Source organism: Lissotriton vulgaris, chromosome 2_1 (genome assembly GCF_964263255.1).
Source record: "Lissotriton vulgaris chromosome 2_1, aLisVul1.2, whole genome shotgun sequence".
Taxonomy (NCBI): Eukaryota; Metazoa; Chordata; class Amphibia; order Caudata; family Salamandridae; genus Lissotriton; species Lissotriton vulgaris.
The window spans coordinates 1,446,032,286-1,446,054,460 of NC_141687.1; the positions used below are offsets into that span (position 1 = coordinate 1,446,032,286).

The 22,175-nt window shown below is 46.4% G+C and overlaps 1 protein-coding gene across 9 annotated transcripts in view; it reads right to left on the bottom strand.

Annotated features, from left to right (window-relative positions):
• Positions 1-22,175, bottom strand: part of R3HDM1 (R3H domain containing 1) — a 459,574-nt gene that overhangs the window by 24,474 nt on the left and 412,925 nt on the right. For all 9 annotated transcript variants that reach the window (XM_086957295.1, XM_086957292.1, XM_086957298.1 and 6 more), the window contains one exon: positions 15,511-15,590. In XM_086957295.1, the coding sequence (XP_086813421.1) occupies positions 15,511-15,590 (80 nt within the window). The remainder of the gene's footprint in view (positions 1-15,510; positions 15,591-22,175) is intronic.

Here is a 22,175-nt window from a genome sequence, read left to right on the forward strand (position 1 = left end):
TACAAGCACAATACCAAAACACTTCCCACATATGCTATACTGCACTCAAATATGATCTTCTGTCCAACTACCATTTTCTATTAAAGTCTAAATGTCTTGGCTCTAGGTTCATTCACAGAATGTTGACTACTTTCTGTAACAGATCTTGTTGAAACCTTGATATTTTTGTCGGAGGAATGGACGGAGGATGGGACTTGAAGCGAAGAGAATATACATTCTGAACAATATTCAAGATCCATTTGTATAACACTCCATTCTTTTAGGTGAATGGTGATATTTCCCCTCACCGGAGCGGGTTACAGAGACTGGGAAGTGATGACTCATAGCTTAGCGGGTGGTTTTCTTGTGGATGCCGGGTGTTGAGATCCTCTTCCCCGAAAACGGCTTGCGAGGGTGGTAGTGCAATCTTGCCTGTTGTTGATGTTAAGTCCAGGGAGAGGTTTGAACCCTCTGCTGGAAAAATCACCTGTCCAGTGGTCTGTATCTCTTGCAAAACTCTTTACTCTTTTCCAGACCAACATCTTTGAGTGTCTGTTTCGGTTTTCATCCTGGATATCTCCCGGTCCGAGTGAGTACCAAACGCACAAGTTACTTACTTATATCTGTAAGAGACATTTAAGAGACATTAGTTAGTGATAGATTTCTTACCTTAGAATATCCCCTGGCGTCAGGCTGGATACCTAAAGTTTTTCTGCTTAGCAGTACCTCTGCGCGCCAGTAGGTGGCGTCCTGCGGCTCCGCGTCCGTCACTGGCGTCGTAGGCGCCGAGATGCCATAATGGAGAGTACTTAGGCGCCACCCATGCGCGCTGATGTCAGTTCTGTACACAACTATTCCGCGCCGAAACGCAGAGCCATGCAAGAAACAGACAATTGGTGCATAAAACTAATGACCTTAACTCTAGTAATCAGTCCGCAGAATGGGGAGGATGGGCGGGCGGTCAGGAATCTATCACTAACTAATGTCTCTTACTGATATATCGTTACACAAGTAAGTGACTTGTGCATCTCAAAGAGACACGTTAGTGATAGATTCCTTACCTTAGAATAGATACCCCAGCAATACCAACCCCGGTGGATGGTCTGCGAACAGGATTACACCAGAAAGTCACAGAGCACAGAACGGCCAAAGAAGCCGTCTCTCCAGACCCGACTGTCAAGGAAGTAGTGCTCGGTAAACATGTGCAGCGAGGCCTACATAGCTGCCTGACAAATATCCTGCAGGGGACACCGCATCCCAAGGTGATAGTGGTCCGTTTGTGCACCGCCCAACATTTTTTGGCGCCCACGTAGCCAACAAAGAACTTATCATCCACCTGGAACTGCTGTGTATGCTGCAGATAGAATGAGCAAAAAACACAGTTGATGGACAGAATGCAGAAAAATGTCTTACATTCACCCCAGTACAAAGATCTGGGCCTAAATCCTTCGTTTTTTTGCACTCCACACCACCCTAAGTCAGACACTGGCTATATGCAAATCAGCCTTGACCCTGTGCCTCATGGGAACAGTCCAGCCCGAACTACCAAGCCATGTCTTTCCTAGACCGGAATCAAGCATCGAAGGACCGGTTTCTGGCTATCAGCCTTCTTCAGCCTGGATAGCTTGACTCCAGTGATGTGGAGAGCCTGGGACTCACGTCTGAGCATACCCAGCCAACTCGGGGTGAAAATTGCAAAGAACACAGTTGATGGAGATGAATATTAGTTACTGTGTGTGTTGCATATAAACTTTATTTACATACACCATGTGTGAAGTCTCTTTTGAGATGCTCAGTATATTTATTGTGTGAGAGAGCTGTGCCAATTCTTTACACATTGCCTTTGAGATGAGCAGGACTGCCCAGTGCCAAGATAGCAAAGGGTGACCTCCGTTATACAGTAAGTGTAATAACCCACCTCTGATGGGAGTGGTGGTTCCTGCCTGGCTAGGGCCTTGCCTCAGCCAACCAGAATGTGCCAGTTCCAATAATCCCAAAAACCGATCTTTCAACATATGAAAATGTTTTAAGAGTTCCAATGCAAGCCCTATTTGGGACAATGGTGCGGCATAAGGGAGATTGAACAGATCTCTGTAGCCTCGAGTTTGGGGTTTATACAGCCATGTGGAATGAGGTTGAACTGAAGTGGGGCTAGAATGCTTCCTTGTCTTACACCAGTGTTAGTCCATAGATTATGGGTTGTGACTCTTGGCCGAGATTTTCACTTTCACCCAGGTCAAGGTGTATAGGCTCCTAATGGCTCTCAATAGATGTTCCGGTATGCCCCAGTTGGACAACTTCTACTAGAGTCTCCGTCTGTCCACTTTACTGAATGAGGTGTGAAGTCAATGTATTCGACAAAACGGAGGGGCATCTTTGATGTTGGCGGCTTTGATCAGAGAGGAGATGATGATCAGGTTATTCCTCGGTGCCTAAAGCTAGATTGAATGATGGGTATTAATGCCTTAGTATTAGACCATTCCTTAAGCACCTTGTTCAGGATTTTTACGAAGTATTTGCTTTCAATGTCGAGGAGGGTGATAAGCCTAAAGTTGGCTGGTTAGTCGATTGTGCCTTTTTTATGGATTGGGGTTAATATAGAGCCTCTCCAGTTGTCTGGCACTTTATTCCCCCAAAAGTAGTTCTTGAAGAGTTGGCTTAGCATGGAGGGCCAATCCTCTGGTGCTGATTTGCATATTTTAGTAGGAATGCAGTTTGGCCTCATGGGCCCCTGTTGTTCGAAAAGAGTCCAGCATTAATGTGATTCTGTCTTTACTGGCCAATGATTAGCCCCACTGCACCTGGTTTTAATTAAGGCAGCCAGTTTTCTTGACTGGCCGGGGAGCAGGGCCGGGACGCTTCATCACCAGTGTTGTACAAATTGGAGCTATAATCTGTCCACTTAGCGGTAGAGATGGCAAGCAGAACAAGTTGTTTTCGCTCAATCTTTTCTGGACTACTCTCCAAAAGTTTGCCGAGATTTTGGTTTTCAAGGCCTCAGAGTTTGATCTACGCTGTTTTGCGATTTTGCCAGGCAATTTCCCAGGACTTCCTTGCATTCTGGATTTCCTCTGTGCTTAGGGGTGGCTCTGTTTTGAGCTGATCTCAGGGGCTTGTTCAGTTTCCATTTGTGAGCTCTCAATGCCAAGATGCGTATTTTCGTTGGCGTGCTTCCTGCGTACGATCCTTATCAGAGAACTTGTCAGTTAACTTTGCCAGGAACTGCAACCAATTTAAGGGCAATGGTGATGACTCCCGGGCCCCTTGTTGTAGTGCTTCCCTCAATTCTTCCATGTTTACAGGTGAAGGAGTTGTTGACCATTTTATTCTTTGAAGCCCACTGACCCCTTCCTCAGTAACAATTGTTTGGCTTTGTGGGAGTCCAGAAGTTGCTCTGGAGAAAGTAAAAATTAACCTTGCATGGCCCTCGGTCAGAGTGTGCTGGACTTGGAAGTTACTTGCCTTTGGAAAATGCTGCATGAATAGTCAGATGTAATCGATTAAAGAGGCGCACAAGCCCGTGGTATAAGTGCAGGATGTGAATTGATCTATGGTAAGTGTGAGTGTTTTCTAAAAGTTTACGAGTGTTAATCATAGTATACTAAGATAATACAAAAGTTTCTGAGAGTGGGTGTGTGAGTGGCTCTATGAATGAGCAAGTGGATGTGGGAGGTGTGAGAGGTTATGTGGGAGGTGTGAGAGGTTCTGTGGATGTCATCAATGATGTAATCAGTGAAGTAACTTGAGATGTCACCTGACTTGATACAGGTAGTTTTGTTTATGTAGGCCACCCATCAACCCTTCAGTCTGTGTCCGTTGCTCTGATGGTATAGGCAGTACCCTGTCATTTATCACTCATGCATTTATTTTGAACAGTCAACGTAACTGCATACTTCCAGCAGTATTCTATGTGTAGAAACTAAGTACCATTCCAATATGGCCGCCATGATAATATGCATTGCAGAACTACCTGTATCATGTCCGTTTTCTCTCTCTTGCTTGATGTAATACACATTATATATGAATACATGTCCCACACCTCGGCGTGTGAGCAAGCCTGCTGTGCCAGCCGAAAAGCGTTACTGAGAATTAAAGTTCTGGTGGTGGAAATGTCCTTTTTGTGATCGTCTAAATTATACCTGTGGAAGAATATTAAATGCCAGCGCGCTCCACCGACAAACGACGATCTACTTGCCCAAGGCGAGGGGAGACAGAAGGAGCAACTCGTTGTTAGATACATATATATATATATATATTTATATATACACACATGTACATGGATATATATATTCCAACACAGGAGTTGCCCCAAAAGGACGAGCCGCCACACAGGTAGGTAAACTTCACCGTTTATTTAGGGGAAGCTGCCAATTCAGTCCACAGAATGCCTCGCTCAACGATGCCTGGCGCGTTTCGTGCAGCATGCACTTTATCAAAGGCAAGTTCATCAGCATAGTGCATAGCATGTCGGGCACTTATTTAAACACAGAGTATCCGCCCAGTGGCTGCAGGCAAAGCCTGCTGGTACATGTAGTGTCCATAATTATAATCCTTCAGTGAGGTGCTCAAACACTTACGATGAACACAGTAACACCCCAGTGGGTTTGCGTGAGCTCCCTGCTTTTCTGAACTGCCACGTTATACTCCCCAAATATATTATATATATATATATATATATATATATATATATATATATATATATATATATATATATATGCCACAAACCTCCTTCCGTCGAAAGAAGAGTAGAAGCCACACAAGGGGGAAAATTTCAAGGGAGCCGCTTTATTGGTGTCACAGCAACAAGCAAATGCATTTCGGCCGCCAGGCCTTCTTCGGTGCCCAAACGCTGCTGTAAATGGGCAAACTCCAGCCTAGAACTGCTATAAACATCATGTCCAGTCCTGATAGGCTAACATCACGTCCCTACCACTCCAGCCGGAGTGGACAGCCCAACCTGCAGTCCGCGGCAATACAAACGGACTGCACGTCCCAGAATGCAAAGTTCCAGCAGCGGGGGTTTACGGGGAAAAAATGCGCCACACTGAAGATGAAAACTGGAAGGTAAGTTCTGGTGCAGAGCGTGCCTCTTATTAAGCTGAAATACAGTCCAAAAGCACTCCCTTGGGTCCCCCAACCGCAACAACCTTTAGCCTCCAGGCTTCTGCTCAGCAAAGGTGCGAAGGACGAAGCACCGGGCCTGGTGTCAGGCGGGAAGCCCTTACACCGCTTCTTTTCCCCCTGGAGGCGTGAGGTGGACCCCGATCATCTGTGCAAACAAAGAACATCCAACAGGCAGCCGGAGCCGCCACCGCCAATGATACCGGAGCCACTTGTGGTGCGGGGGCTTCTAAACCGTGCCACAGGCAAGCACGGTAAATTGTATGCCACAAACCTCCTTCCATCAAAAGAAGAGTAGAAGCCACACAAGGGGGAAAATTTCAAGGGAGCCGCTTTATTGGGGTCACAGCAACGGGCAATATATATATATATATATATATACATACACGTACATACATATATATACATATATACATACATATACATATACATATATACATACATACATAAACATACATATATTGAAAAACCTAAAGCACTTCTGCTCTGAGACGGGATCTCTCTCGTGAGACCAGAGCCTCACAAGAGCACAGTAAAAACAGACTAATTATTTTATCACTTGGTCGTCCACATTCATACTAGATTAGTCTAGGTCATGCATAATTAAGAGCACAAACCTATCCAGCCAAACAAAAAACAAGCAAAGTCCTTCTTGGTTGATACAACTCAGACAACGTACAAAAATCTGTTGCAGGTGATATTTTTTATTTACTTGGCTCAACCAAGTATGTTCATGCTCATTTTACCCGAGTGGTCTATCACTGACAGAGGAGGTAAAACAGGTGGAGGAGCAACTTATGTACAGAGACCAAACCATATGTAAGAATATGTAATATTTAAGAATATGTAAGACTATGTAAGACCCACTTTATGAAGTTTCTTTGGAAATAAATAGTGAGACATCATGAAACCCGTTCATCTATACCCCTTACCTTCACCCCCTCCCTCCGATGACCTTGGTATCATCCTAACATAGTACATTCAATGCCAACTTTAACCTGCCCTAAAGAGATTAAAAAGACATGGGGGGAGTCCTCCTCAAAAAAATATATTTAGATCTTAAACACACACATGTAAGGATCCACTTCAGAGCTAATAATTTCCCCATAAGGGATGATGAAGCCAGTCTCCTATTTCAGTTGATTTGTCAGACTAAAACCTATTCATTACCATCTCCTCCAAAAACTAACAAATGCCAGCCTAAAAACCCAAAATGGGTAAAAGATATCAAACATTATACATTTTCTAAAATACCATAATTTTTCTTCTCTACAAGCAATCCTCACAATCAAGAAATGAATGCCCTCATTTTCTAATACATGGAAACAATATCCGATATAAATGAGAACCTTGCACCTAAAACACTTAAATCTCGGTAAAATGGTTCGCAAAATAGTTGAGGAAAGGAAACCCTTAAGAACTGAAAATGGAGTCTATATACAACAAGCATTTACAATACAATGGTCTCGGCATTGTTAAAGTTAGAGCTACTGGCATTGCTCATGACATTATTTTTATGTTTTTGTATTTAAAACATAAATAAATGGCATTGTCATTTACAATGGCAATAGCTTAATCTCTCGCAAATACGAGACCTATTGCATTTGCACCCACACACAGAGCCACACACACAACGCCACCCACACACACATACAGAGCCACCCACACAGAGGCACCCACACAGAGCCACCCACACAGAGCCACCCACACAGAGCCACCCACACAGAGCCACCCACAAAGAGCCACCCACAAAGAGCCACCCACAAAGAGCCACCCACAAAGAGCCACCCACAAAGAGCCACCCACACAGAGTCATCCACACAGAGCCATCTACACACACACAGCGCCATCTACTCACACACAGCGCCATCTACACACACACAGCGCCATCTACACATACACAGAGCCACCCTCACACAGACCCACCTACACACACACAGAGCCACCCTCACACAGACCCACCTACAAAAAAAGCTACACAGAGCCCAACACACACACAGAGCCACACACACACATACAGAGCCACACACAGAGTTACAGACAGAGCCACACACACACACACACACACACACACACACACACACACACACACACACACACAGAGTCACACACAGACAGAGCCACACACAGAGCCACACACACACAGAGCCACACACACACACACACACAGCCACACACACACACACACAGAGCCCAACACACACACCCAGAGCCCAACACACACACCCAGAGCCCAACACACACACCCAGAGCCCAACACACACACACAAAGCCACCCACAGAGTCACCCACACAGAGCCACCCACAGAGTAATTCACATAGAGCCACCCACACACAGACCCACCCTCACAGACCCCCCACCTACACACACACAGCCACCTTCACAGACCCACCTACAAAAAAAGCTACCTACACAGAGCCACACACACAGAGCCCAACACATACACAGAGAGCCACACACAGAGCCACACACAGAGCCACACACACACAGACAGAGCCACACACACAGAGCCACGCCCACCCACAGACAGAGCCACACCCACCCACAGATAGAGCCTAACACACACCGATAGAGCCTAACACACACCCACAGAGCCCAACACAAAGACAGACAGAGCCCAACACATACACCCACAGAGCCCAACACACTAACAGAGAGCCCAACACACAAACACACAGAGCCCAACACACAAACACACAGAGCCCAACACACAAACACACAGAGCCCAACACACAAACACACAGAGCCCAACACACAAACACACAGAGCCCAACACACACACACGGAGCCCCACACACACACACACGCAGAGCCATACACACAGAGCCCCCCCACACACACACGCAGAGCCATACACACAGACACACAAGGCCCCACACACACACTCACAGAGCCATACACACACACAGAGCCATACACACACACAGAGCCATACACACACACAGAGCCATACACACACACAGCCCCACACACAAAGCCACCCACACACATACAGAGCGACCCACAGTCATTCACATAGAGCCACCCCCACACACACACACAGAGCCACCCACAGAGCCATCTACACACACACACACACGCACAGAGCCACCCTCACACAGACCCACCTACACACACAGAGCCCCAACACATACCCAGAGCCCAACACACACACACAGAGCCCAACACACACACACAGAGCCCAACACACACACACAGAGCCCAACACACACACACAGCCCCACACACACACACACAGAGCCATACACACACAAAGCATCACACACACACACACACACACGCAGAGCCACAGAGCCACACACACAGAGCCACACACACACACAGAGCCACACACACACACAGAGCCACACACACAGAGCCACACACAGAGCCACACACACATACACACACAGAGCCACACACACACACAGAGCCACACACACACACAGAGCCACACACACACACAGAGCCACACACACACACACAGAGCCACACACACACAAAGAGCCACACACACACACAGAGCCACACACACACACAAAGAGCCACACACACACAAAGAGCCACACACACACACAAAGAGCCACACACACACACACAAAGAGCCACACACACACAAAGAGCCACACACACATACAGAGCCACACACACATACAGAGCCACATACACACACAGAGCCACACACACACACACACACACACACACAGAGCCACACACACACACAGAGCCACACACACAGAGCCACACACACACACAGAGCCACACACACAGAACGAAACACATGGATGTGGTGGATGTGGGTGTGGTGGTGGATGTGGAGGATGTGGTGGTGGATGCGGTGTATGTGGTGGTGTATGTGGTGGTGTATGTGGTGGTGGATGTGGTGGTGGATGTGGTGGTAGATGTGGTGGTAGATGTGGGTGGTGGTGGATGTGGTGGTGGATGTGGTGGTGGATGTGGTGGTGGATGTGGTGGTGGTGGTGCATGTGGTGGTGGATGTGGTGGTGGATGTGGTGGTGGATGTGGTGGTGGATGTGGATGCGCCTCAACGCCACCCCCAGCCCCCCGCAGCGCTGTGCCGGAGGTCGACGGGCACGGAAGCAGGAGCTGGGCGAGAGGGCGAAACTCCGAAGCCAAAGTGAAAGCATCCGCTCCCCGAGGTGCATTGCCACAGAAGCAAGTTTATAGGGAACCTTTTAACGAAGGAGACTCAGTTTCAACATATTACTACCAGAGTAAATAAAAAAATTTTTTTTAAAAAAAAGGCATCTACGCTCATTAAAAGTTAAGATTCTAAGAGCGGCGTATCCATGCTCGTATGAAATAATAAAGCAAACACCAGCTTCAGAGGCCTCCTTACTTACAAAGCCAAAAGAAAAGAAGAAATCTAAACATCAGTTCCCCTTGCAGCCAAAACAGTAGGTTAGGTACAATTTCATTACAGAGCAGCATTGCTGGTAGACGCAGTGGCTGTAATGGAGCAGAGTTCAGGTGGATATTTTTAAGTTACTTGTCCTGAAGATAACCTACATTATAAGGATGGGCATCTTCACACAACTATGAGGAGAGGAGGGCCGTGTACAATACAGGAAGTAAGCCCTACCAGGCAGCGACCTCCCCCCTTTTTGCGGTATTTCAGGAGAAAGAAAGTTAAACTCCAGCAAAGAATGATGCTTTCAGGTCCGAGGTCGCCTTTCAGTTAACTTTCTGTTGGCGAATTGTCTTTTCGGTTTCTGCCGGGGCGTCTCTTGCCTTTCTCTTTGCTGGTACTTTAGCTGAGTACTCACTCGGTTCACAGGCAGGAGCAGCATCAGTGTTTTTCGCCCCAGCTGCCGCGGCAACACTTTACAACGCTGCGCAGCCACTTCCTAGTCCGCGAGACTTCGAATCAGCCTGCGAGTCTGTAAACGGTGATAGAAAGGGAATAGCCGCCCCTCCCCCTCCAATTCTCATTCAATAAACTGTGGAGTGAAGGAGCGCCAGGCGAGGGTGTGTGCAGCAGTTTTCTGGGTCAATCGCTGTTTTTGTTGTCTTTACTGCCGCGTTCCAATTGGCTGCTGGGATCACGTCACGTGTAATGTTTAGAGTTGAGGTAAATACAAAACTAAACCCTATAGCCGGACTCCCCCCTATTCCAGCGTGAATTGGTCTGACTCAGAACACCAAGTATGAGCAGGCAGGAGCTCGGATGGCGGCTCTGGGAGTTTGTTTTTTCACAGATTTTTGGCTGTGTGAAAGTTGTAAACCGTTAACGTCTGGCACAATGAAGTCAAAGAGATACTAAATCAAGTTCAGGGTCCGAAAACTTGGAATAAAGAAAGATATTCTCTGTGGGGTTTTTATCTGAAACTGGCAGGTCGAGGGTCTTCAGCTTCACACAGACAGGTTAGCCACGCCATGGAACTCAACCACGGAGCCATGGTGTCAAAGCTGAAAACCTCTCTATACATGGACATCCAAATAAATCATTAAACAATCTAGCTAAACGCTACTTAGGCAAGGCATGAAACAGTCATTATTTAACCAAAGTTATATATTGATAAAAAGGCAGCTTAACACTTCTAGCAACAAGAAATGGTAGGAAGGAATGAAAATAAGATGTGGCGAAAGAGAACAAGCAAAATGGTGGCAGCAGCTGCGGATCAGCTCTGTCTTTTTCAGACTTGGGGCGTGTTTTTTGTTGAGTGACGGATGACGTCACGCAGAGAAAACAGCAAAAAACACTCCCCTCAATCCTAAATGGACGGGGCTTAAAGGAACAGACAGAGCTCTTCTCCAATGGCTGGCAGCCGTTTAGGAAGCCAGCCAATGGAGAAGAGCTAGCTCGTTTACCTCCCTACTCTAAGACATAATTTCTCGCCCATCAGCCTACGCAGGCCGAGACCTAAAAACTCTCACTAAGGAACATTGAAACTCTCAGGGAGTCGGAAAGCAAAAAACACAAAAAGCATATCTTTGAGGTACCATTGTCTTATCAGGTGAGAAATAAATTAAGCTAAATAATGGATCAGGAAGCACTCTGAAACAGAAATTCACCCACCACTCCAAGATTCTTCTTCACATTCCGAAACACGAAGAAAAGATAAGAAAGATTGAGCTATTACTCACAAAACACCCTAATGATGAACCCAACTAAATATAAGTACAAATACACAGATTGAACATCTCTTTGCCACTTATCAGAGAAGTTTCACAAAGGGAAATCCCGGCTGCTATTGCCAAACAAGACTTTGATCTCTCTTTTCTGAGCTCATTGTACAATTTTAAAGGACTTCACTCATTCCATAATACCTTTTCGCATAAAATTAAATAACATGCCATTAGTTCAGGAGAAAGACACAAAATTCCTTAAAAATTGAACCAACGCAGCGGTTCGGGCTGGACCATTAGTTTTGGAGCAGGACCAAGAGCTACTTTATTATAGCTGGTCTCTACACTTCAGTGCCAGGGCTGGTGGGCCAGTCTTTTTCAACTTTCTCCTTTTACAAGACGCCTTTCAATTCTTTCTTTCTCAACTTTTTTTAAGAACATACTACAGCCCCCCAGACAGTGCTAATAAGCTGGCTGCTTGCTTCTCAATTGATCTCAGTGCATCAAATTACATATAGGATATAGCCACTGCCTCTAAAGCAGTCAAAAAACATAGAATGGCATTGACCAACATGTTTCATTGTTTTACTATTCCAAGACGACCAACACTTTGGTTCCAAACATGAATATCTTGAAGGAACTTTAAAACAACAATACGCTGTGTAAAATACCACTGCAAGATGGCCATTTGATTTTTTTTAAATGTATTTGTTAATGCTAGCATATGCCCCCCCTCCGTCTTCTAACTTTATCTTTTTCAATATACTTTGCATTTGGCATTGATTTTGTAATTGTGTTTTATTGTGGCTGTATAAGTGGGGAATGCGAGAAAAGGCTAGCGGATGGATGAATGGATGTACGAGTGCAAGAATGAGAGGCTGGGTACATTTATGACTATTTACTGAGTGCCTAAACTCATAAATGATTGAAGAAGCACTTTCATTTATAAGTTAACCCTATTGGCTTTGTCAATGCACGCCATTGACCTATGGAACCTACTAGACACCTTCTCTCCAGACGTCGCCTTCCTTACGGAAACATGGATGAATGCTTCCTCCGCTCCAGACATCACCATTGCCATCCCTGAAGACTATAAGATCACTCGCAAAGACCGTACCAGCCACACAGGAGGAGGAATCGCTATCGTCCATAAGAACTCTATCCGCATCTCAACCAGCTCTGACACCAACCTCGCCAACTCCGAACACCTTCACTTCCAGATCCACATCGATCCCAAAACCACACTCAGAGGCACCCTCCTCTACAGACCACCAGGACCCCGCGCAAAATTCAGTGAAGACATCACGGACTTCATCTCTCCACACGCGCTCCCCTCCAAAGACTATATTCTTCTGGGAGACCTTGAAAAGTTAAACGACCACAACACCGCCACCCTCGTGGACAACCTCGCCAACCTCGGACTTAAACAACTAGTCACTTCCCCCACCCACATCGCAGGTCACACACTCGACCCCATCTTCACTTCCAGCAATCATGTCTCCTTCAGCCACACTACGGATCTCCTCTGGACTGACCACAGCTGCGTCCACTTCACCTACAACAAGCCGAAACCCATCAACCACTCCCAACCTACCCTGCAAAGAAACTGGAACAAAATCACCACGGACCAAATCTCCGCATCGCTCCTTCGAAACTCCCCAGCCCTCTCCTCTAACGCCAACGAAGCCGCCGCCAACCTCACCCTTTGGCTATCCAACACCGCCGACACCTTAGCACCACTGAAAAAACGTCAAAGCAAACCTGGCAGCAAGAAGGCCTCATGGTTCAACGATGATCTTAAGAAATCCAAGAAACTCTGCCGCTCCCTTGAAAAAGCCTGGAAAAAAGACCCAACCACCAGCACCAAGGACGCCTTCAAAAGCGCCACCCGCACTCACCACCAACTGATCCGGAAAGCCAAGAAAACAGCATTCAAGGATCGACTTGACAACAACGCCCACAACAGCAAGGAACTTTTCAACATCGTCAAGGAATTTTCCAACCCCTCGGCCAACTCCAACGACATCACCCCCTCTCAAACCCTCTGCGACTCCCTAGCCTCTTTTTTCCACAACAAGATTGCAGACATCCACAACAGCTTTGACAACCAACCCGGAAACCAACCCACCCTTCCATCCGCTGACCATCTTCCCCCCGTAAACACCCTCGACGCCTGGAACCCAATCTCCACTGAGGACACCATCCGCCTGATTAATTCCATCCACTCTGGATCCCCCACAGACCCATGCCCTCACCACATCTTCAACAAAGCAGACTCCGTCATAGCACCTCACCTCCGAGACGTCATCAACTGCTCCTTCAACTCCGCTACCTTCCCAGAAGACTGGAAACACGCTGAACTCACCGCCCTTCTGAAAAAACCAACAGCAGACCCCACCGAACTCAAAAATTACCGCCCCATCTCGCTTCTTCCATTCACGGCCAAAGTCATCGAGAAAGCCGTCAACAACCAGCTCGCCGCCTTCCTCGAAGCCAACAAATCCCTCGACCCCTCACAATCTGGCTTCCGAGCCAAACACAGCACTGAGACCGCCCTCATCGCAGCAACAGACGACATTCGAACTCTACTGGACAATGGAGACACAGTCGCCCTCATCCTCCTCGACCTCTCTGCAGCATTCGACACAGTCTGCCACAGCACCCTTCTACAACGCCTCAATAACATCGGAATCCAAGGAAAAGCACTGGAATGGATCACCTCGTTCCTCACCGGAAGAACCCAGAGAGTCCGCCTTCCTCCATTCAAGTCCGAGGCCTCTGAAGTCATCTGCGGCGTACCTCAAGGATCCTCACTCAGTCCCACCCTCTTCAACGTATACATGAGCCCCCTCGCGGCCATCGCCCGCCAACACAACCTCAACATCATCTCTTACGCGGATGACACTCAACTGATCCTTTCTCTCACCAATGACCCCGGCACCGCCAAAACTAACCTACACGAAGGAATGAAAAAAGTCGCCGAATGGATGAAACAAAGCCGTCTGAAACTGAACTCAGACAAAACTGAAGTCCTCATCCTAGGTACAAACCCCTCTGCTTGGGACGACTCCTGGTGGCCGGAAGCCCTCGGAAAAGCACCCATCCCGACAGACCACGCACGGAACCTTGGCGTCATCCTAGACTCTTCACTCTCAATGAACAGACAAGTCAGCGCCGTATCCTCTTCCTGCTTCAACATTCTTTGCATGCTCAGAAAAACATTCCGCTGGATCCCCGCCGAAACAAGGAAAACAGTCACCCACGCTCTGGTCACGAGCCGACTGGACTACGGAAACACCCTCTACGCAGGTACCACCGCTAAACTCCAGAAGAAACTCCAACGACTCCAAAACGCCTCAGCCAGGATCATATTAGACATCCCACGCAACGAACACATCTCTGGTCACCTTAAAGACCTCCACTGGCTTCCCGTCAATAAGAGGATCACTTTCCGACTGCTTACCCACGCACACAAATCACTCTACGACATCGGACCAGACTGCCTCAACTCTCGACTGTCCTTCTACACCCCCTCCCGCCAACTACGTTCTTCCAGCCAGGCCCTCGCCACTGTACCTCGCATCAACAAGACCACCATGGGAGGCAGATCCTTTTCATACCTGGCTGCTAAAACATGGAACTCACTCCCCGCTTACCTTCGCCTCACCCAGAACCACCTAGCGTTCAGAAAGCAGCTTAAAACGTGGATATTTGACAAATAATCCTCCTCCCCTTCCTAAGCGCCTTGAAACCCTCTGGGTATGTAGTGCGCTATACAAATTATATGAATTGAATTGAATTGAAAATGCAACTTTTTATTTCCTACCAATGTACTCAATTACAAAATAAACATTTCATTTATGTTTGAAGCATTGTTAACAAATACTTCCTCAACAATGCACATTGCAACTTGAAGGAGTGTGAATGATGCACCCATAGGCGTCCAGGTTTAGTGGTCTGCGTAAGGGTGAGTAAGTGGTCTGTGTCCGTGCAGGGGGACGGAGTATGTGTCTGTGTGTGTAGGGTGAGCAATGTGCCTTTGAGAGGAGACTGGGAGTGTGCCTGTGTGTGTAGGTGGTGAGCATCGTGCCTGTGAGTGGAGGAGAAGTGGTGCTGTAAGTGTGAGCGGAGGGTGAACAGCATGCCCTTTTAAAGGGAGGAGAGCAGTACGCCTATGTGAGCGGACGGTGAGTGGTACAAATGTATGAGTGAAGGGTGAGAGGTGTACTTTTGTTAGTGCAGGTTGAAGCACGTTATTTACAGAACTATTGGCATTGTCAATGCTTTTTGGAGTTATAATAACTATTTCTAAAAGAAAGGCTTTAAACCGCATCTTGTACCTGTTGAGTAGTTATGTGTCCATGTAGCAAAGGTGGATTGTACTGCAAAGGCTGCCCAAGCAATGGATACCTGGCTTCTCCTGAAGAAGAAAAAACATAGTCTGGAAAACTCTGAATGGGACAATATCAGGCTAATTTATGCATTTCAGAAATACAATATTTCTGTACAATGGATGCTGAATGTAAAATAAAGTTGCCAATTTAGATTCGCTGACAAACTGTATTATCCAAGCATTGACAAAGAAAATTGGTTTACTCAGAGTAAGATTGAATACAGTACTTTACAATACCCTTTACCCTTGGACTTTTTAACATGCATTTTCATATTCTATGCAGATTGCAGAAACAGCCCTGAGATACTAGTAAAAAATAGAAATGAATTTTAAAAAACGATTGATGAGAAACAAAATTAGAATACTGAATTGGTGTACAGGTATGGTAAATGGATTATTTTCACAGGAATTACAAACCTATAATTAAAAAAAACGCAAGAGATTAAAGAAAGAAATTAAACTACTAAGTAAAAACTACTCAGAAGAAAGCAGTTTATAATCTGAAGCCCACAAAGACCAGATATTGCAATATGTGACAACACATGCTCACCATTAATTATGAGTGTTACGAGTAATCCACACGCCATAACAGAACTGGTCTCCATCGTTTCTCGCACAGGAGCGACATACTGGCTAATGCATATTACTTGTACTTTCTACTACTGGTACTGTGATTTATGCGTACCTGGCGTTTTTTTTTTGTTGTTTAACTGTTTTTAAAGAAAGGTAACACCACATGAATGTCTTCATTACCAAGACCGCTGTTAGAATGTCTTGGCAGTCCTCTACGAGTGCTTTGTGCTCGCCATGTTTTCTGTGCTCTACACAGACCTCTGTTTTCTATGAAATTCATAGGTCTGTCATACTCTGTGGGTTCGATGTTCTCCATGTAGTCTGCGACCTATGTTTGCTTTTCATGCTCTCTGTATTCTACAGCGCACTGTGCGTACTCTAAGGTCTACGTGCACATTGGAACATCTGCTTGACTTCTGCTGTATATATATTTACGAAATATGGATCCAAGTTTGCCATGTGGTCCACATGTACTACTTACTGCGCGTCATATATTCACTGGTGTACATTTACTGTGTGATGTATGCATATGCACTCTGCTTCACATGCACCGGTCTTTACATGCATTTCGGGCTCAATGCGCTCTGTGTATATTTGGCAAATTTTTTAAAGAGTTTACTTTCTGCTGTGTGTGTTGTCTGTGCACTTTGTGCTTACTCAGATCCTCATACAGGGGCCGATCACAAATGGCGGTACTCCCGCCACCAACAGTCTGTCGGTGGTGGGTTCACCGCCACCGCGAGGCCATTTCCCGGCCGCCAGGTTTTGATGGAGGCGATGTAAAGGCAGGTGGAAAGCCCGACCGCCACCGGTCCAACAGTAGCAATCATTCCGATTGGCTGTCGGACCACTTCACATCCCCAGAATGGGGGCGGTGCCTACAAGGCACTGCTGTAGGGATTAGGATGGTCCTTCCCCGCCAGCCTTTCCATGACGGTTCACCTGCCATGGAAAGGCTAGCGAGGATGGACTTTTTGGGACCGTAGCGGGCCGCCCTTAAGTGGTGGCACTACAATTTTGCCCTTGGGGGGCACCTATGGTGGCCCCCTACATTTCCCTGCACTATGTGGCAGGCACCACATGGTGCCTACCACGTACTGCAAAAAGTGCTTTTTTTTCCTCACCTGTGCTTCGTTTTGTTTAGCAGTTGGAGCCTCGGACTGTGAGCACGCTGGAGCTGCTCCTCTCGTAATTCTCCTTTGCCAGCAACTTGCGGTACCCGCTCCGCGGGTCCCGCTTCGCGTTTGGGTACTTTGTCAGTGCTGCTGGAATAGCGCTGAGACTTCTAAGATCTTTGTCAACTGTGCCTCTGTGGTGTGGGGTGTGCAGGGCTGCGAGCGAGGTCAGGCGTGGACTTCAAGTCCCAGGAGCGCCTGACACTCGGCATTACCAGCAGCTGACCCGCTCTCCCTGCTGGCTCCTCCCCCGCCTCAGCGCGGCTAAATCCAACTCGGCTGCCTTCCTGACTGTTTCCTCACCTGTGCTTCGTTTTGTTTAGCAGTTGGAGCCTCGGACTGTGAGCACGCTGGAGCTGCTCCTCTCGTAATTCTCCTTTGCCAGCAACTTGCGGTACCCGCTCCGCGGGTCCCGCTTCGCGTTTGGGTACTTTGTCAGTGCTGCTGGAATAGCGCTGAGACTTCTAAGATCTTTGTCAACTGTGCCTCTGTGGTGTGGGGTGTGCAGGGCTGCGAGCGAGGTCAGGCGTGGACTTCAAGTCCCAGGAGCGCCTGACACTCGGCATTACCAGCAGCTGACCCGCTCTCCCTGCTGGCTCCTCCCCCGCCTCAGCGCGGCTAAATCCAACTCGGCTGCCTTCCTGACTGTTTCCTCACCTGTGCTTCGTTTTGTTTAGCAGTTGGAGCCTCGGACTGTGAGCACGCTGGAGCTGCTCCTCTCGTAATTCTCCTTTGCCAGCAACTTGCGGTACCCGCTCCGCGGGTCCCGCTTCGCGTTTGGGTACTTTGTCAGTGCTGCTGGAATAGCGCTGAGACTTCTAAGATCTTTGTCAACTGTGCCTCTGTGGTGTGGGGTGTGCAGGGCTGCGAGCGAGGTCAGGCGTGGACTTCAAGTCCCAGGAGCGCCTGACACTCGGCATTACCAGCAGCTGACCCGCTCTCCCTGCTGGCTCCTCCCCCGCCTCAGCGCGGCTAAATCCAACTCGGCTGCCTTCCTGACTGTTTCCTCACCTGTGCTTCGTTTTGTTTAGCAGTTGGAGCCTCGGACTGTGAGCACGCTGGAGCTGCTCCTCTCGTAATTCTCCTTTGCCAGCAACTTGCGGTACCCGCTCCGCGGGTCCCGCTTCGCGTTTGGGTACTTTGTCAGTGCTGCTGGAATAGCGCTGAGACTTCTAAGATCTTTGTCAACTGTGCCTCTGTGGTGTGGGGTGTGCAGGGCTGCGAGCGAGGTCAGGCGTGGACTTCAAGTCCCAGGAGCGCCTGACACTCGGCATTACCAGCAGCTGACCCGCTCTCCCTGCTGGCTCCTCCCCCGCCTCAGCGCGGCTATAATTCTCCTTCCTAATCCAGCAACGCGGGAGCGCGCGGGAGCGCGCCGGGAGAAGCCCGGGACAAGGGCGGGACCGTCTGAGGCCGTCAGAGGCCGAAGGAGGCTGGGCTGGGCCCCCTCCCTTGGTTTTATAGTTGCTATATATCCTGTTGTGTTGTTTTCACAAGCTGATTACGTATTTTATCGATTCGGTTAAATTTGATATTAAATTGTATAATTGCTATTTTCTTAATCTTTCCCCCCCTCCCTTTAAAATAGTCTCATGACGGCTAAAAAATTACGTTCTGGACGAGTGATTGTGGGGAGATCTGGGTCTAAAACTAAATCTAATCCCCTTCGAAACAAAATAGCATCTACGATGCAGTTGAAGGGCCAATGTCAGCTCTTTAATCTTTGGGACAAAGGGAAAGATAAACCAACAGATTCACAGTCCACGAGCGAAATTCCAGGTTGCAATGTAGCGGTGTCAGTTAATGAGGTCATTAATGTCTCCTCTAGTCTAAGTATGGTGGCCAGTCAATCTTTGCCAATTGTAGTCAGTTCGGAAGAATTAAGGGGCTTACCTTTGTCCTCAAATAATGTACAGCCAAATCAGAATAATTACCTGAATTCTACGGGCAGTATGCCTACAAAATCTGATGATATTGCTCCCGCATCGGCTACATTAAGGGAAACACTTAAAGTTATATCCCCTGTAGTAGGGAATGAATTCACTCTGCCTGATATTGATTTAACAGCTCATAGGGCGCGGATGGAAGTGTTTCAGGGGATCTCTACAGGTGTTCCAGTGGAGGAAGTTATTACGATTTCAAGTACTGGTCCCCTAAGTAGTACTCCCTCTAATAAATTGGATTTCTCCCTCCCACAATTAAATCTTACAACCTGTTCAGGCCCTGTGTTGAACAATTTAGTGGAGGGTTCTCCAAAGATTAATGGGAGACTAATCTCTAATTCCTTGTCATCTCTGGAATCAGTCTTGTCTTCGATCTTAAGATTGCTGGAAAAATTTGTGGGAGGCTCGGAATGTATCTTCGATACCGTAACACAGATTCTGCAAGTTCTGATATTAAACAGAGAAGAACTAGTATCAGATCCTTCTAGTCCAGTGGCCCCACGGTTGATGCCACAGAAAATAAGTGCTCCTTGTTCTTCAGTAGAGTTGGATGTAGAGCTCTCCTCTCCTTTGTTAGAAAGTCAAAAGGAAAGGCAGCCCATAGTACTCTCAACTATCTCTAAATCCTCTAAAGCGGTTTCGGCTGGCGCTAACTGTATAGCCCCGCTTAGTGACGAGATAGAAGTAATAACAACTCCTCCTCCTGATGCCAAATCTGATTTGCCTTCCCTCTTTCCAATATTTTCTTTTCCATCAAAAAAGGAAGAGGAAATTCCTAAAGGAAAAACGGGATTGAAGGGAAATACGAGTTCTCAGAAACATGAAAAGATTAGAATGAAGAAGAGGAAACCTATTCGTAGGTTTGCTAAAAAAAGACAGAGGAAACTTCTTTTTGATAATAATGTGGAGGTAAATATAGATGACCCCCCGCAGGCGGAGCAGTGTCCAACCCCTAAGGTTGAAATTAGGGTGGTATCGCCTAAAGAAGTTGCCACCTCCTCTGGGTTTGGTCCAGTAAACTTAACTAATCCCTTTCTTCCTAAGGTTTCTCTCCCATCTACTAATCCCTTTTCCTATTGTAAGGTTAGTCAAGATCCTTGCCAAGCTTTATCCAAGATTAGCCCACCATTTGTTATTCTACCCCCTTCAAATTTAAATCCTATAGCAGTACCCTTTCAGGCACCATCCTTAACGACAGTTGTCCTTCCAAAGGAAAAAACAATTGTGGATACATTATTCCTTGATTTCTCGCCCCTTTTTGAACCAGATTTAATTTTGAATAGATCTGCCCTGTTACTTTGTTTTAAAGAGATCGAAGGTTTGAAATTAGTTCAAACCTCCGATCTAGATGTTGTACTTCTCCTCAAATCTTATGCGGGGAATCCTTTAAGATCAACAAGGGTGAAATTTTATTCAAAAGTTGTGTTGAATCTTGTTTTACAATGGGCTGAGGAATTACAAATTAGAGGGATAGATGTGATGCCTTATTTTGGGGAAAAACGTATTGTAAATAGTGCGGTTAATCCCGCATTATCATTTTCCTCCAAGTTTGATGCGCGAGTGTCAGATTGGTCTAATCTCGGTTCTGAGAACCTAAAAGTTTGTGTGGCTAGCAATGAAGGGCTGGTTTCTTATAAAAACCCTTCCCTCAAACAAACAGAGAAGGATGATCAATTTAAATGGAGTTGGCTCCCGGGAGTTCTTGCGAGTAAATCCGCTCCCCGCTCCAGTCAGGATTCCAATTTTTAACAGGGAGCTGAGATTTATCTCATGGAACACGGCCGGATTTAAAGATAATAAGGATAAATTGGGTTTCCTTCATGCTCAAAAGGCAGATATAATCTGCTTGCAAGAAACTTGGGTTGATGGAAGTGTTATTTTGGATAAAGATTATTTTGTTTTGGATTGTAGCGCAACCAGCACTAGAAGAGGCCATGCTAAGGGAGGATTAGCATGTTTATTATCAAATAGATTGCAATGGAACTTTACTCACTATTTGGATCCAGGAAAAATGTTTCAAGCAATAACTTTGAAAGATGTTTTTGAAGATTGCCCTAATAGATTGCTGATTGTACTAAATATTTATATTCCTCCCAATTGTTGTTTCAATAATGGTTTAAAAACTTTATTCACTTTCTTAACAAAAGTTTTGGAGACCTCACCTACTCCGCATGTGTTAATGTTTGGGGATCTAAATTGTAAGGTATCTAACAGTGGGTTGGAATTGTTTAGAAATATTCCGTTGGAAGAGTCTCTGAATATACCTCCAGCTCAATTTCCCCCAAATATAAAAACTGACAAAAGAGGTAAACTTATTTTAGATGGTTTACATAATGCGGATTGCTTAATTGTAAATGGGAGGCTCCCGTCTGATATTCCGGCAGCTTTTACTCATAAATCTAGTAAGGGAAAATCTATTATTGATTTTATCATGATAGATTATGCCGGTTTTCACCTATTAAAAGATATGAAGGTCATTGAATCGAATCTTAGTGACCATAATGTATTGACGCTTTCTGTTTCCATTAGTCTTCAGAAAGTGGTTCCATGGAGGCTGGATATAGATTCTGTGAATTTTGACTCCAGCACAGGGAAATGTTTTTGGAACATCAGCACGGTGGAAAACCTGGCACCTCTCTTATGTATTACTGTCGAGAATCTTCCTCTTTGGGAGGGGAAAGAGTTGTATTGTTTTGTAAAATTTTTAGACTCTGTAACAGCTTGTGCAAAAGAGAAATCAGGTGGGAAACAGTCCCTTGTAGCTCCTTACCCTCTGCGGGCTATAAATAGAGAAATAAATAAAATTATAAGGGGGCAATTTTTATGTTTTACTCGAGAAGCTAAGTTTAGGTTATCTACTCTGAAAAGAAGGAGAGTTAGACTCAAGGCCCGCTTAAAACGCTCTAAGGAAGATGCCCTCT